The sequence below is a fragment of the Dendrobates tinctorius genome, unplaced genomic scaffold (assembly GCF_039654945.1).
Source record: "Dendrobates tinctorius isolate UK_male_01 unplaced genomic scaffold, ASM3965494v1 ptg000065l, whole genome shotgun sequence".
NCBI classification, from domain to species: Eukaryota; Metazoa; Chordata; class Amphibia; order Anura; family Dendrobatidae; genus Dendrobates; species Dendrobates tinctorius.
This window is the reverse complement of record NW_027361733.1, coordinates 32,822,805-32,840,226: the sequence shown is the minus strand read 5'-3', so window position 1 is coordinate 32,840,226 and position 17,422 is coordinate 32,822,805. Positions and strand designations below refer to the sequence as shown.

At 45.6% G+C, this 17,422-nt stretch overlaps 1 protein-coding gene across 2 annotated transcripts in view; it reads left to right on the top strand.

Annotated features, from left to right (window-relative positions):
• Positions 1 to 15,754, top strand: part of SLC17A9 (solute carrier family 17 member 9) — a 35,961-nt gene extending 20,207 nt beyond the window's left edge. The window contains exons 9-13 of one of the 2 annotated variants that reach the window (XM_073580916.1): positions 1,173 to 1,207; positions 1,406 to 1,521; positions 1,621 to 1,676; positions 3,138 to 3,167; positions 15,115 to 15,754. In XM_073580916.1, coding sequence (XP_073437017.1) covers positions 1,173 to 1,207; positions 1,406 to 1,521; positions 1,621 to 1,676; positions 3,138 to 3,167; positions 15,115 to 15,272 — 395 coding nt within the window. In that variant the 3' untranslated portion in view covers positions 15,273 to 15,754. The remainder of the gene's footprint in view (positions 1 to 1,172; positions 1,208 to 1,405; positions 1,522 to 1,620; positions 1,677 to 3,137; positions 3,168 to 15,114) is intronic. The other variant, XM_073580917.1, reaches the window with a different exon arrangement.
• Positions 15,755 to 17,422: the final 1,668 nt, after the last annotated feature.

The following is a 17,422-nucleotide window of genomic DNA, read 5'->3' as shown; positions in this document are numbered from 1 at the left end:
AAAGTTTCTAAAAGCACTTTACCTAGGTGGATCAGGGAAGCAATTTCTTTGGCCTATTCAGCAAGTGGTGTTGCAGTTCCAGAGGGTCTGAAGGCTCACACCACACGAGCCGTGGCAACTTCCTGGGCAGAGAGATCGGAGGTGTCGATTGAGGAGATATGTAAGGCGGCTACATGGTCTTCACCCTCCACATTTTTCAAACATTATAGTCTTGATATGGGTGCCTCCTCCGATCTCACATTTGGGACAAAGGTACTTCAGGCTGTGGTCCCTCGCTAATTTCCTTATCTCTCTGTAATTCTCTCGTGGTGCTGTCATGGGAGACCGAATAAATGCTTAGTTACTTGCCAGTAACGGTGTTTTTCGGAGCCCATGACAGCACCATTATATTCCCTCCCTTCACGTGTGGGTGAGCACTTCTTGTTGCCTTAGCATAGTCACGTGTGGAAAGTTTATTTGGGTACGAACCTGGGAGGTCCTCTCATGCTCTGTAATCCAACTGATGTGGGAGAGAGGTGCCGCCCTTCTGTGTCTGTAAGTTTCCTGTCCCCTCTTTCATGGTGCTGTCATGGGCTCCGAAAAACACCATTACCGGTAAATAACTAAGCATTTTATAATTAAACCAATCAGTCAGGAAATGATCTAATGAAAATTAAAAAAAAAAATATATAAAGGGAAAATTCACAGTGTTTTTTTAATGTGGATTTCTATGGCTGCAATTTTTTTTTTTTTACAATTTTCTGATGAGCTCTTTGGCATGTTTTATTTTTCAGCATGGTTTTTGATGTTCTCTTAATTTTATTAAGGGGTGTTTAAATTGGGGTGGATTTTTTGGCTTGCTTCCACTGCGAAAAGGTAGCAAAAAATGCATCAAAAACTGACAAAGAAATGTTTTCCATAATTTATGCTTGGGAATCACACCAAAGAATTGATTAAATGTTTCTTTTTTTTATTAATATTTATTTACGCGCAACATCTGCAATATAGCTTCATAATCGCATAATTTGTGCAAAAAAACTCAGTCTGAACATGTACCCTGAGACTTTTTCATGGCCACTAGGTGGCATAGTTGCAATTTATGATGGTCTTCCTGACATTTTGCTGCCCACTCAAGAGGTAAGTTTGATTCTGGTGGTTTTCCCTTCTAATAGTTATGGAAATATTCTTTTCAGGTTATAAAACCATCTGGGTCCGGAAGCTCATGCAGGTAACTGCGGTTCTGTCTTTTCTTTTCTTCGCTCTTCTCTCTCCATGTTGCGTGCGGCTAAGCTGAATGTGTCAGATGCAGCAGAGCTGAGCCTGTTTGTAGACAGCCAAAGCTTCCACATTAATTATTGAGCTCTGCTACCTCACCAATCCCTCATCTAGTGTCGTTATTGTAAAAGCTCGTGTTCTGTGTCTACAGGTTATGGGAATGGGCGTCTCCAGCCTCTTCATCCTTTGCTTGGCTCATACAAACAGTTATGTTCAGGCAATTGTGTTTGCATCTGTGGCAGTGGGACTGCAGACATTCAACCACAGGTAGGGGCTCCGGGAACTATAGTGACAGATATTCTGGCTCCTGTCATTTACTGCTCCGTTATACCAGACGCTGGGTAATATGACTTTATTCTCTTACAGTGGTATAACCGTCAATGTTCAGGACCTCGCCCCCTCCTGTGCTGGCTTCCTTTTTGGTGCGTATATATGTTATTGTGAAAAACTGAATGTGTCTAATAGGCATAGTTGCATTATATTCCTTATCCTGAAATAATCCTGAGTTATATCCTGTATTATACTCCAGAGCTGCTCTCACTATTCTGCTGGTGCACATTATGTACACAGTGACTCCACCAGCAGAATAGTGAGTGCAGCTCTGGAGTATAATACAGGTTGTAACTCAGGATCAGTACAGGATAAGCAATGTATGTACACAGTGACTGCACCAGCAGAATAGTGAGTGCAGCTCTGGAGTATAATACAGGATGTAACTCAGGATCAGTACAGGATAAGTAATGTATGTACACAGTGACTGCACCAGCAGAATAGTGAGTGCAGCTCTGGAGTATAATACAGGATGTAACTCAGGATCAGTACAGGATAAGTAATGTAATGTATGTACACAGTGACTCCACCAGCAGAATAGTGAGTGCAGCTCTGGAGTGTAATACAGGATGTAACTCAGGATCAGTACAGGATAAGTAATGTATGTACACAGTAACTGCACCAGCAGAATAGTGAGTGCAGCTCTGAAGTATAATACATTATGTAACTCAGGATCAGTACAGGATAAGTAATGTAATGTATGTACACAGTGACTGCACCAGCAGAATAGTGAATGCAGCTCTGGAGTATAATACAGGATGTAACTCAGGATCAGTAATGTAATATATGTATACAGTGACTCCACCAGCAGAATAGTGAGTGCAGCTCCAGAGTATAATACAGGATATAACTCAGGATCAGTACAGCATAAGTAATGTAATGTATGTACACAGTGACTCCACCAGCATAATAGTGAGTGCAGCTCTGGAGTATAATACAGGATGTAATTCAGGATCAGTACAGGATAAGTAATGTAATGTATGTACACAGTGACTGCACCAGCAGAATAGTGAATGCAGCTCTGGAGCATAATACAGGATGTAACTCAGGATCACTACAAGATAAGTAATGTATGTACACAGTGACTGCACCAGCAGAATAGTGAGTGCAGCTCTGGAGTATAATACAGAATGTAACTCAGGATCAGTACAGGGTAAGTAATGTAATATATGTACACAGTGACTCCACAAGCAGAATAGTGAGTGCAGCTCTGGAGTATATACAGCATGTAACTCAGGATCAGTACAGGATAAGTAATGTAATGTATGTACACAGTGAGTCTGGCTCTGGAGTATAATACAGGAGTTAACTTAGGATCTTGGCTACAGTTTGTTCAAAGAGCTATCCGGTATTTTAGCCAATCACCACATTTCACGATGCAGAAATTAAGATATTTGCCTTTTATACTTCTACAGGCAATCAGTAATTGATGTCTTCCTCTTTTATATTAACTTTTATGGAGGATGATCCAGGGGGTTGGACCAGATGGCCCAGGAGGTCCCTTCCAACTCTACGATTCTATTATGCTTCATTCTTTTTCTCTTCCGTTTTAGGTGTGGCTAACACAGGTGGTGCGTTACTTGGTAAGCCCTAGATCAGTCCCCAGCAATCTTTTCATCTTAAATTCATCAGCAATTTTTTAATATATTATCTTTCCCTTTTTCTCCTTCGCCTCATTGGGGGACACAGATACTGTGGGTGTATGCTTGTGCCACTAGGTGGCTGACACTAAGTGAAAAAAAGAGGTTAGCTCCTCCTCCGCCGTATACACCCTCTCCCCTATTGCGGGCGGAAATCAGTTTTTTTTTGCTTAGTGTCCATGGAGGCACACGTCTGTTTTTTTCTCCAGACTTTTTTCATCTTTTTCCATGAGGATGTAACAGGGGCAACGGATCCTATTGAAAGGGTCCAATTTCCCCAAACCAACAACGGGCGAGCACGTGCGAGTGTCCCTCCACGTATCCTCTCCCTCGTCGTGGGACACAATGCCGGACTTAGCTCTGACCACCCCTAGGTCTTGAAACCATGTGCTGTACAGAGGCACAAGACTAGTCCGTGCGGCCCCCACTGCTCCATCAATGCTTAGACTGTGGTGCTGCAAGGTGGTGGACGGTCCCTCTCCTCACCCCCTGAAGGGGTTAGATGGAGCTAGGGTGCCTGCACCGTCCTATTTTATCAAGGCCCCCTCACATACCTGCGCTCAGGCTGAAGAGGATCATCGGTGAGGAGAGGGTCTGGGAGGGCTCCTGCGAAGATCTCTGGGCTGGAGCCCCCAGCCGGCGGAAGCCACCGGCCATGCAAGTCTGAGGGTGGCTGGATCCGTCAGGCGGCACCACGCAGTTAGTGGCGCCATGTTTTTTTGTGTACCGTCCCCCCCCCCCTGGTCGGGTAGGTGAAAAATTGAGGCCGCGGCTGCAGCCGGAGCTAGGCCGCGGCCGGAAGTCCCTCCCCTGGAGCCGCGTGTCACTTCCGGCGGCCCGCCCCGTAGAGGGCGGCGGCGAAGAAATTTAGGCCCCGACTTCGGAGCGCGGCTAGGCCGCAGAACAGAAGCACCGCCCCTAGAGCGGTTTTACATGCTGGCTCACTTCCACAGCTGGTGGCGCGCGATTTGAAGAAGCAGCCAGGATGGGGGGGCGCAGGACTCGGGTAAGTGCTGCCCGAGAGGCCACGCTACAGAGAAAACGAGGTGCTACCTCCTCCCCACATCCCCAGCAGCGGACAGATATAGTATGTCCGAAAAGGCAAAGACGCACACGTTCTATTACGCTGCATGTGTCTCTTGTCGGGCTGCATTTCCGCGGGCGCAGAGCAAGCGATTATGCGAAGCCTGCGAATCCAAACTCGCCCAGTAGCCCTCCCCTGCGACCGTGACCAATGTGTCACATCCCCCGGAGTGGGCCCGATCACTGTCACAGTCCATGGCGTCGCTTACGAGAGCAATAGAGTCCCTTCAAGCCCCAGATAAGGGCAGGGACGATGGCTCGCCGGCCTTAGAGGGAACCTCCACCTCACAAAAGCCTCGGGCCTGCAGGGGCCGCTCTCACTCCAGCCAGACCCGGAGGAAACTAATCCACACGGTGTCGCCCAGTCCATCCGGTGCCTTGTCATCCGTAAGCTCTGCTTCTCGCTCCCTGTCACCAGTGGTTGATACCGAGCAGACCTCAGATTGCGACTTAGACGAGCCCCTTGACCTGGACACTCCAGGGTCACGTGAAACAGTGGACAGCCTCATAGAAGCCGTCAATCAGACCCTGGGGATTGAGGATGATCCAGCAGCGGCTACGGGGCATAAAGTGGCATTTAAGCAAGTGAAGCGCCCGCACAGAATTTTTTCCTCTCACTTGGAGTTTGAGGACATAGCGCAGCGGCACAGAACGTCCAGACAGGCGTTTCTCGGGTCAAAAGGCACTCGAAACAAGGTATCCGTTTGCTCCGGACCTCCGTAAAAGATGGATGGAATCTCCGATGGTGGATCCTCCGGTTTCGCGCCTAGCCACTAAGACCCTGCTATCCGTCCCTGGTGTTTTCTCGATTAAGGATCCCACGGATCGCCTTATAGAGAGCTTAGCTCGCTCAGTATATGAGGCGTCAGGGTCAGCACTCGCTCCCTCGTTCGCAGCAACTTGGGTAGCCAAGGCTATGATATCATGGTCAGAAACATTAAACAAGGTCGCGCAGGAGCAGGATCTACCTGCAGAGATTTCGGAGGTCGCAGGTCAGATGGCAATGGCCGGAGACTATGTAATCAATGCGTCTTTGAATGCGGCCAATTGCTCGGCACTTGCTGCCGCTAATGCAATTTCGATCAGAAGAGCCCTATGGTTAAGGACATGGTGAGCCGATTCTTCTTCTAAGAAGTCCTTGACTTCCCTGCCTTATAAGTGCGGCCGTCTATTTGGGGAGAAGCTGGATCAACTTATCTCCGACTCCACAGGAGGGAAGAGCGGGTTTCTCCCTCAACTAACGGTCAAACCGCTTTTTTGTCACCCGTTTCAGGCACGTTTTCGGTCCTTTCGCAACAGCGGGTGGACTACAGCGGCCAATTCCGCCGCCTCAGGCCGCCCCAACCAGGATAGGGAGCGGCAGGTCTCATATAGAGCCAACCCATTGGGGAGATTGCGTACTCAGCAGCCCAGATCGAGGGGATCCAGATCCCAAAGATCTTCGGCCAAATGACTCAAGGCCTTTACCAGACGACACCGGCAAGGTGGGCGGCCGCCTACTCTGGTTTTTCCATGTCTGAGCCAATGTCGCTCACGACGCATGGGTAAAGGAATTGGTGGCCTCAGGTTACAAAATAGAATTTGTCAGATACCCGCCAAGATGTTTTTTTCTTTCCCAGCTTCCCAGAGTGGATGCCTAGGCAAGGGCTCTATTGGGAGCCATCAAATCGCCCCAGCACAACGCAGTCATTGTTCCAGTGCCGGAACACGAAAAAAAATCAGGGGTTCTATTCCAACCTTTTTGCGGTTCCCAAAAAGGACGGGTCTGTCAGGCCTGTTTTGGACCTGAAGCTTCTGAACAAATTCATCAGGATCAGACATTTCCGGATGGAGTCCCTCCGGTCAGTCATATCGGCCATGGAGCAGGGAGAATACTTGGCCTCAATAGATATCCAGGACGCATATCTGCATATTCCCATTTTTCCTCCTCATCAGAGGTTTCTACGCTTCGCCATCAGCGATCTACATTCTCAGTTCGTAGCACTACCCCTCGGGCTAGCCACGGCTCCCAGAGTGTTCACAAAGGTTATGGCAGTTGTCATGGCCATACTGCATTCTCGAGGCATAGTCGTCTTGCCTTATCTGGACGACCTCTTGGTCAAAGGCCATTCAATGCGGGCATGCAAGGAAAATGTCAACATCACGCTAGATACTCTTGCCTGCTTAGGGTGTTTAGTCAATGCGAAGAAGTCATCCCTTGTGCCAGCTCAAAAGATCTCCTAGGAATGTTTCTCGACACTCGCCGAGGGTTGTAATTCTCCTTCAGGAAAACGTGCTAGCGCTCCGGCAGGGAGTCCGGACACTTCGGCAACCAGTCCTTCATGCCATCCGATCCGGGATGAGGAGTCTAGGGAAAATGATGGCAGCAATGGAAGCGGTACCGTTCGCCCAGTTCCATCTTCGCCCCTGCAGTACGCCCTTTTGATAGCTTGGGACAAGAATCCCTTCACGCTCGATCGGCAGTGCCGACTGTCCTTTCAAGTCAGGCAGTCGCTCGGATGGTGGTTAACCAGTTCCTCTCTAACCCAGGGGAAACCTTTCCCCCCAGACTATTGGTTGGTGATGACAACCGACGCCAGTCTCCAGCCACCACACGACCCAGGAACGGTGGTCGCCACAGGAGGCACGCCTCCCGATCAACTTATTGGAGTTACGAGCAATTCGGCTGGCTCTGCAAAAGTTTCATCACTTTCTAGCAGGCCGCCCCATCCGGATTCAGTCGGACACCGCCACGGCGGTGGCTTACATAAATCACCAAGGGGGCACCCGCAGCAGAGCAACCATGCGCGAGGTGGAGCACGTTCTGCAGTGGGCCGAAGCAAACCACTCGGTGATTTCGGCTGTCCACATCCCGGGCGTGGAAAATTGGGCGGCAGACTTTCTCAGCTGGCAGGGTCTTGCGTCCGGAGAGTGATCTCTACATCCCGAAGTCTTCCGGCAGATTTGTCAGCTGTGGGGAACTCCGGATGTGGACCTGATGGCATCCAGAGTGATCATCAAGGTGCCCACATATGTTGCTCGGGCCAGGGACCCACAGGCAATCACTGTGGACGCGTTGGTTCTACCATGGAACCAGTTTCGCCTCCCATATCTATTTCCCCCGCTGCCACTACTTCCGAGGGTCATCAAGAAGATCAAGACGGAAGGGGTCCCGGCGATTCTGCTGGCCCCAGACTGGCCCCATCGAGCGTGGTACGCAGATCTAATGCAGCTGCTCGCCAACGTTCCTTTGCGCCTGCCAGAGCGCCCAGATCTACTTTCTCAAATGCCGATTTGCCACCCGAACTCAGGGGCCCTGTGTTTGACAGCATGGCCGTTGAATCTTGGATTCTAACCCAGGCAGGGTTCGGGAGCAAGGTGGTCGCTACAATGATTAGCGCCCGGAAGCCTGCTTCAGCACGAATTTACCACCACACCTGGAAGGTGTTCTTTGCTTGGTGTCGAGGCCGCGGTGTTTCTCCGCTGAGATTCTCGATCCCCAACATCTTGACTTTTCTCCGGTCGGGCCTAGACTCGGGCTTAGCCCCAAGTTCCCTCAGGAGACAAATATCGGCCTTATCCGTCCTGTTCCAGTGCAGAATTGCTACCAATCTGCAGGTGAAGACTTTCATCCAGGGAGTCTCCCACTTGGTACCTCCCTATAAGGCGCCTATGGACGCTTGGGACCTTAACCTGGTCCTAAGTGTTCTGCAGGAAGCTCCATTTGAACCGCTTCAGGATATCTCCTTGAGGTACCTTTCCTGGAAAGTGGTGTTTCTAGTGGCCATCACTTCTATCAGGCGGGTTTCAGAACTGGCAGCCCTATCCTGCCAAGCCCCGTTCCTCACTTTCCATAAGGATAAGGTGGTGCTCAGACCAGCACCTCCTTTTCTGCCGAAAGTCGTGTCCTCTTTTCACATTAATGAAGATGTTGTCTTGCCTTCATTTTGTCCAGCATCCGTGCACCGTGTGGAAAAGGCTCTTCACGCGTTAGACCTGGTAAGAGCCCTCCAGAGGTACGTGTCGAGGACGGCACCCTTTCGTCAGACGGACACGCTATTCATGCTCCCCGAAGGGCGCAGGAAGGGACTTGCTGCCTTGAAATCGACCATAGCCAGATGGATTCGATTGACTATTCAGGAGTCCTACCGCATTAGAGGCACGCCGATTCCAGCAGGGATCAGAGCACACTCTAGTCGGGCAGTAGGCGCCTCTTGGGCGCTTCGGCACCAGGCTTCGACGGAACAGGTTTGCAAGGCAGCAACCTGGTCCAGCCTGCACACATTTGCCAAACATTATAATATCCATGCTCAGGCCTCGGCAGATGCGAGCCTGGGTAGAAGGATTCTCCAAGCAGCGGTGGCGCACCTTTAAACAAGAGGTGCTTGTAGCTTGGATCGGTGAGTCAATCTCCCACCCAGGGACTGCTTTAGGACGTCCCACAGTATCTGTGTCCCCCAATGAGGCGAAGGAGAAACATGGATTTTTGTGATAACTCACCGTAAAATCCTTTTCTCCGAGACGCTCATTTGGGGACACAGCACCCACTCTATTAGCCAGTTGGCTCTTGTTTTGTTTAAATTTATATGCATTTACTAATTTGATATAAGGGTGGTGTTTTGGACATATTGTACCTGTATTAATGCTGATTTTGTTGTCCTCCTACTGCTTTGCCACCAAACTGATTTCCGCCCGCAATAGGGGCAAGGGTGTATACGGCAGAGGAGGAGCTAACCTCTTTTTTTCACTTAGTGTCAGCCTCCTAGCGGCAGAAGCATACACCCACAGTATCTGTGTCCCCCAATGAGCGTCTCGGAGAAAAGGATTTTACGGTGAGTTATCACAAAAATCCTTGTTTTGCCATTTTTGAGATCTCTGCTTGCTGTAAATATACAGGAATTAGAAGCCTATTACTTCTCACAGCTGAGGGTTTGTTACATTTGTATCCAGCTTGGTGCCTAGACTGATTAGCTCTCAGAAATTTGTCAGAATTGTATGAAATTGTAGCAAACCCTCAACTGTGAGATGTTTGAGCTGTTTTATTTCTGCATAATGTTTCTATACTTGTGTGATCTTGGACGTTCTGGTGTCAGGTTGACCACACACACACTAGTTGGCTGCCCACCAAACACTGGTTAGGTCGCCAACTCTCACTCCTGACTCTCCATACGTACGGACACTTACCTCAGTCGAGCATGCATGTGTTCTTAGAAGCAAGAGGGCGTAAAGCCTCTGCCAGACATCTCTGGCAGTAGCATGAACAAAAATATCAGGCAGTTGAAATCCCAGTGTCTGATCCTTATCATTGCCATCTATCTGTTGGTGGGTGAGAGTTTGGAGACCTCCATACACATAAAATGATTTAAAAGAAATTTGTGCAGTTGGCATCTTAAAGAAGCACACCCATCTAAGTTTTTATCTTCTTACTTTACTGCGGTCATCATATTATATAGCACTGTGCACTTACAATTGCTCATTTTGCGTTTCTACCCAGATAATTCTTCTCTTTTCTCTGCTCTATGTAGAAAAATGAAGTCTCTTGTCCCTGTATGAGTCATCACCCTCTTCAACTCCTGACCCAGCTGCTCTGCTCCTCCCCACTGCCAGGGACTTGGCAGTGATGTAGAATTGTAGCTCTAATGATGACTCATGTGGAGAAAAGAGACATCCTGTTTCTTCATTGATCTTAAAAAGATTCAGCTAGTCAGTTTTTGATCAGGTGATGTCATAGACCTAACAGAAAAGAGAATAATTAGCTGAGTAGAGAGGTAAAATGAGCAATTGTAAGTACACAGTGCTATAGACTATGATGATTTCAAGATATTAAGAGGATAACGTTTTTGATGCGAGTGCTTCTTTAATTTCCAGGATTCATACCTTGTTTGGCCACAAGATGTCTCCATATCATGGCATGTTGTTCTCGTCGTGGTTGACATGGTGTCTTGACATCTGGGTTAGGTTAGGGTTAAACTGCGACTTTGGTCACGTAATATCAAGTCCTGCTGGAAAATTAACAATTTATTAAATTTTATGTCTTTTCAATTTAAGGGTCATTTACACTGAAGATTATTGTGCACAAGGGGTCTTACTAACGCTCGTTCACAATAATCTATCAGTGTAAACAGGCTGCAAAATTCTTGTTCATCAGGTGAAATGATCTTCTATGCTGCACAAAAGTTCATCTTTCGCATCGGCACATCGTCCTCTGTAAATAAGACCGAGGACAGAGGCCGCCTGTGTGCACTGAGCGATTAGTTACAGAAAACGGGCTAACGACCGCCAAGCGGAACATTTCTACCAATCAGCAGCTGTTCAGTGCTGCTGGTCAGTTCATGTAAACAACTAATTTTTACATTTTTTTTTTTATCTTTTTATTTAATAAATCAATAGGACACTTGAAAATAAGCAGCTTTGTAACATATATTGTCAGAGAAATCGGCTTCTTTCTCCTGGACTGATCATTCACTCAATTCGTGTGTAAAATCTGTATTCAGTGAAGATGGATATTCACATTAAAGAGAGAGAAAATGGTAGTAGGTGCTTATAACATTCTATTTAGAGGGAGAAGCTAGAGGCAGACACAGAAATTCGCCTGAAACAACAGTCACAGTTCTCCATAGAACTTTATAAGCACCAACTGTATTCACTGAAAACTGATTTTACAATTGAATTGAGAATTTTGAGAACCAGGAGGTGAAATTAGCAGATTTCTCTGACAAAATATATTGCAAAATTTCTTATTTATATGTGTACTGTTAATTTATTAAAGAATAATTAAAATGACGGTTACTTTTTAAATTGCGGCATATATTGGCAAAGTTGCGTGCAACCTGAGACCAAAAATCCAGCAGGTGTGGTCACACTATGTCAGATGCCACATCGACAATCACTACATCTTTGTGTTGTGTGTGCCTTTTAGTGTCTGCTTATTGTAGGGTAAGCGCTCATTGCTGCTTGGACACTTCCCCAGGCTCTGTGCAGATACTGAACAAGTAGGGGATGCTGAGCGATTTCTGTTAATGTGCTCCCAATGTGGTTTACTTCTACCTGCATTATTTACTGCCAATATTTTGGCATCATATAATGGGGTGCCACCAAAAAAACAATGCCAGATTTTGGAGAATTAACTTCCTGCTGTCAAGCTAGCAGTGCTCTATAGTGCCATCCCCTATCATACAATATGGAAAAATACCACGCCATAGGGTCTAGAAGTGCTACTTCTATACAGTGCTCAAGTCACACCACCATGAGTGGCCAGACATCTCCATACCCAATGACATATACAGTTGTGTGAAAAAGTGTTTTCCCCTTCCTAATTTCCTATTCTTTTGCACTTAAATGTTTCAGATCAACAAACAAATTTAAATATTAGACAAAGATAATACTAGGAAACATAAAATGCAGTTTTTAAATGAAGGCTTTTATTATTAAGGGAAAAATAAATCCAAACCTGCAGTGCCCTGTGTGAAAAAGTGATTGCTCCCTAAACCTAATAACTGCTTGGGGCACCATTAGCAGCAACAACTGCAATCAAGCGTTTGTGATAACTGGCAATGAGTTTTTTACAATGCTCTGGAGGAATTTTGGTCCACTCATCTCTGCAGAATTGTTGTATTTCAGCCAGCATGAACCACCTTTTTAAGGTCATGCCACAGCATCTTATGAGGATAAGGTCAGGACTTTGACTAGGCCTCTCCAAAGTCTTAATTTTGTTTTTCTTAAGCCATTCAGAGGTGGACTAGCTGGTGTGTTTTGGATCATTGTCCTGCTGCATAACCCAACTGCGCTTCAGTTTGAGGTCACGAACAGATGGACGGACATTCTCCTTCAGGATTTTTTGTTAGCAGGCAGAATTCATGGTTCCGTTTACCAGACCACATCTCGCCGGTCCTGAAGCAGCAAAACAGCCCCAGACCATCACACTACCACCACCATATTTTACTGTTGGTATGATGTTCTTTTTCTGAAATGCTATGTTACTTCTATGCCAGATGTAACGGGACAATCAGGTGCTCCTCACAAAATTAGAATATCATCAAAAAGTTAATTTATTTCAGTTCTTCAGTACAAAAAGCGAAATTTGTATATTATATAGAGTCATTACAAACAGAGTGATCTATTTTAAGTGTTTATTTCTGTTAATATTGATGATTATAGCTTACAGCCAATGGAAACCCAAAAGTCATTATCTTAGTAAATTAAAATAATTCGCAAAAAACACCTGCAATGGCTTCCTAAGCGTTTAAAAAGGTCCCTTAGTCTGTTTCAGTAGGCTCCACAATCATGGGGAAGACTGCTGACTTGACAGATGTCCAGAAGGCAGTCATTGACACACTCCACAAGGTGGGTAAGCCACAAAAGGTCATTGCTAAAGAAACTGGCTGTTCAGAGTGCTGTGTCCAAGTATATTAATGGAAAGTTGAGTGGAAGGAAAAAGTGTGGTAGAAAAAGGTGCACAAGCAACCGGGATAACCGCAGCCTTGAAAGGATTGTTAAGAAAAGGCCATACAAGAATTTGGGCGAGATTCACAAGGAGTGGACTGCTGCTGGAGTCATTGCTTCAAGAGCCACCACACACAGACGTATCCAGGACATGGGCTACAAGTGTCGCATTCCTTGTGTCAAGCCACTCATGACCAATAGACACTGCCAGAAGCGTCTCGCCTGGGCCAAGGAGAAAAAGAACTGGACTGTTGCTCAGTGGTCCAAGGTGTTGTTTTCAGATGAAAGTAAATTGTGCTTTTCATTTGGAAATCAAGGTCCCAGAGTCTGGAGGAAATGTGGAGAGGCCACAATCCAAGCTGCTTGGGGTTTAATGTGAAGTTTCCACAATCCGTGATTGTTTGGGGAGCTGTGTCACCTGCTGGTGTGGGTCCACTGTGTTTTCTCAAGACCAAAGTCAGCGCAGCCATCTACCAGGAAATTTTAGAGCACCTCATGCTTCCCTCTGCCAACAAGCATTTTGGAGATTGAAATTTCAATCTCCAGCAGGACTTGGCACCTGTCCACGCTGCCAAAAGTACCAATACCTGGTTTAAAAATAACAGTATCACTGTGCTTGATTGACCAGCAAACTCTCCTGACCTTAACCTATGGGGTATTGTCAGGAGGAAGATGAGAGACACCAGACCCAACAATGCAGATGAGCTGAAGGCTGCTATCAAAGCAACCTGGGCTTCCATAACACCTCAGCAGTGCCATAGGCTGATCGCCTCCATGCCATGCGACATTGATGCAAAAGGAGCCCCGACAAAGTATTGAGTGCAATTACTGAACATACATTTCAATAGGCCAACATTTCGGATTTTAAAAAAAATGTTCAAGCTGGTGTTATAAAGTATTATAATTTACTGAGATAGTGACTTTTGAGTTTTCATTGGCTGTAAGCCATAATGATCAACATAAACAGAAATAAACACTTGAAATAACTCTATAATGACTCTGTAATGACTCTATATAATGAGTTTCACTTTTTGTATTGAAAAAGTGAAATAAATTAACTTTTTGATGATCTAATTTTGTGAGAAGCACCTGTACCCCTTCCAAAAAGTTCAACTTTTGTCTCATCAGTCCACAGAGTATTCGCCCAAAGGTCTTGGGGATCATCAAGATGTTTTCTGGCAAAACAGAAACGAGCCTTTAGGTTCTTGTTGCTCAGCAGTGGTTTTCATCTTGGAACTCTGTCATGCAGGCCATTTTTGCCCAGTCTCTTTCTTATGGTGGAGTCATGAACACTGAAGCTTAACTGAGGCAAGTGAGGCCTGCAGTTCTTTGGATGTTGTTGTGGGTTCTTTGGTGATCTCTTGGATGAATCGTCACTGTGCTCTTGGTGTAATTTTGGTCAGCCGGCCACTCCTAGGAAGGTTCACCACTGTTCCATGTTTTCGCCATTTGTGGATGATGGCTCTCACTGTGGTTTGCTGGCGTCCCAAAGCTTGAGAAATGGCTTTATAACCTTTTCCAGACTGATAGACTACTTTGTTTTTAATTTGTTGCAGAATTTCTTTGGATCACAGCATGATATCCAGCTTTTGAGGGTATTTGGTCTACTTCACTTTGTCAGGCAGGTCTTATTTAAGTGATTTCTTGATTGAGAACAAATGTGTCAGTAATCAGGCCTGTGTGTGGCTAGGGAATTGTAACTCGGCTTCCCAAATATGTGATAAAGCACAGTTAATTTGTGTTTTAAGGGGGCTGGGCAATCACTTTTTCACACAGGACCTTGTAGGTTTGGATTTCTTCTTCCCTTAATAATAAAGACCTTAATTTAAAAACTGCATTTTGTGTTTCCTAGTATTATCATTGTCTAATAATTAAATTGGTTTGGTGATCTGAAACAAGTATGACAAACATGTAAAAGAATAGGAAATCAGGAAGGGGGCAAACACTTTTTCACACAACTGTAATAACAGTGCTAAAGCATTTCTAAATAATACTGCTATACAATTGTTACGACTTTTGATGGTCCTATGCCTGTAGATTAGGACAGCGCTGTGGTACCTTTTAGACTGGGGTTACACGGCGACTATGGCAGCGACAAAGGTCCTGGAGTCATAGATCGCTATGTTATGATACTACTGTACACTTCAGCGGACCCTTAATGGACAAGCAAGTCACAAAAGTCAGTTCCAGTTGTATTTTTTGTGATTTGTTATGATAACTGTACCCAAGGGATCACAGTCTGACCACTCTTACCTGTGTTGCACTGCATTGTAGTAGCGACACAAAGTGATCATTCGTCACTCTCCCTTTTCCGCTACCAAAGTTGTGGTGTAGTCCCAGCCTGAACCTTACAAGTGATGATGTGGTGTGTTTTTTCTGGCCCTAGGTGTCGTCTGGGTCTATCTCTCCGGTTACCTCATTGAGACCACCGGCTCCTGGAATCCCATGTTTCACCTGGTGGTTGTTGTTAATGTGTTGGGTTTATTCGTGTTTTTGGAGTTTGCCAAGTCTGAGAGAATGGACGTAGAGATGATACACATCTAACTGGACAACATAGAATGGAGAAGTCAAGGTGGATCTTCAGAACATTTGTGGCACCAAGGTTGACCTCTTGGTATCTGCCAGTCTGTTGAGGAATCCAGGACAAACATGTCAATGGACTTAACCAAATAACTTGGTTTATAGCACCCCTAGTGGCCAAAAGAACATGAAGACGAAAATTGAAAAGCATTAACCACAATGGATTCATGGAAGATATGAAGGAGGATCCAGGAAAGAGTACATATTTTTTTAAAGATGTATTTAATTTATTCTATAGAACAAAGGACTGAATATCAAAACGGATGGCAGTAATCATTCATATCTGCATGGACACCATGTCAAGTCACACACTCGATGGAAGCTGACACTGAATATACACCACACAATCATACCATGACCTCCAAACAACTGGAAGGTCCCACATTCCCTTTACACAGGTGAATATGCAAGAAAATGAATGTCTTCTAATAAAATTGTATTTTTAAGGTTTGTCCTACGTTATTTGTGTACAGTGAGGAAGACATATAGCTACAGAAGGAGATATACACACTTCACAGGTCTCTTGTCCTCCTTGTACAGAGATATACACACCTCATGATTCTTCTCCTCCATTTACTGACATATTCACACCTCCTGTCTCGTCTCCATGTACAGAGGTATACACATTTCATGTCTCTTCTCCTTAATGTACAGACATATGCACACTAATGTGTCTCCTCTCCTCCATGTACAGTTATATACACGCCTCACGTGTCCCTTCTCCTCCATGTACAGTTATATAAACTAACCTGTAACACCAACTGATCTTCACGGTGTAATCGAAGGAATAAAATAATCCACACTTAAATGGAGAGATGGTGAGGGAACACTTAGCTAATTTAAATTAATTTAAATCTCCTGGTACGGATGAATTACATGCTAGGGTACTGAAAGTGTTAGCAGAGGAAATTGCAGAACCACTAGTCAGAATCTTTGAAAAATCCTGGAGAACTGGAGAAGTCCCAGAAGATTGGAGAAGGGCAAGTGTTATCCCTATCTTCAAAAAAGGAAAGATGGAGCCAGGAAATTACAAGCCGGTGAGTCTAGATGACGTGAAGTCATTCCTCTCTACACCTCCTTGGTCATGGCCTCATCTGGAATACTGTGTCCCGTTCTGGGCACCACATTTAAAAATATACATTGAAAAACTGGAGCAAGTTCAGAGAAGAGCTACCAGGATGGTGAGTGGACTGCAAAGTATGTCCTACAAAGAACGGTTAAAGTATCTGGGAATGTTTAGCTTGCAAAAAAGAAAGCTAAGAGAAGACTTAATAGAGGGATCATCCTTATTCTCATTTGCACATGGAAACATGAGTAGCAATGGAATAAAACTGAAAGGGTGAATTTACAGATTAGATATTAGAAAAAACTTTTTGACAGTGAGGGTGATCAATGGGTGGAACATGCTGCCATGAAAGGTGGTGAGTTTTCCTTCAATGGAAGTCTTCAAACAGAGGATGGACAGATATACACACCTCACATGTCTACTCTCCTCCTTGTACAGTTATATACACCTCACGTGTCTCCTCTCTTCCATGTACAGTTACCGTATATACACACCTTACGTGTCCTCTCCTTGTACAGTTGTATACACACCTCACATGTCTCCTCTCCTCCATGTACGGTTGTATACACACCTCACATGTCTCCTCTCTTCTCCTCCATGTACAGTTATATACACACCTCACGTGTCTCCTCTCCTCCATGTACAGTTGTATACACACCTCACGTGTCTCCTCCTCCATGTACAGTTGTATACACACCTCACGTTTCTCCTCTCCTCCATGTACAGACATGCACAGTGAATTTATTCTGTATATCTGTACAACACTACAGTCTAGGTTACTTTTCCTGCTGGGAACAACTAGACAGGCTGCTGCGTCAGTAACACTATTGTCTGACATGGGCAGCAGCCATTTCTGGGTGTAATGTGGAGTCACTGGACTGAGGTAATCAGCCCGTGTTCGTTCCTGCGGCGGTAAAGAGCGGGGCCTGCATGTTGCTATAGACATAAGCCTTGCACTGCTTTATGCCCCGGTGATTGGACATTATTGATAGACCTGCATGATTTTCCCCTCGGTTCTCACTAAGAGCTGAGTCCATATGGCCGTGCT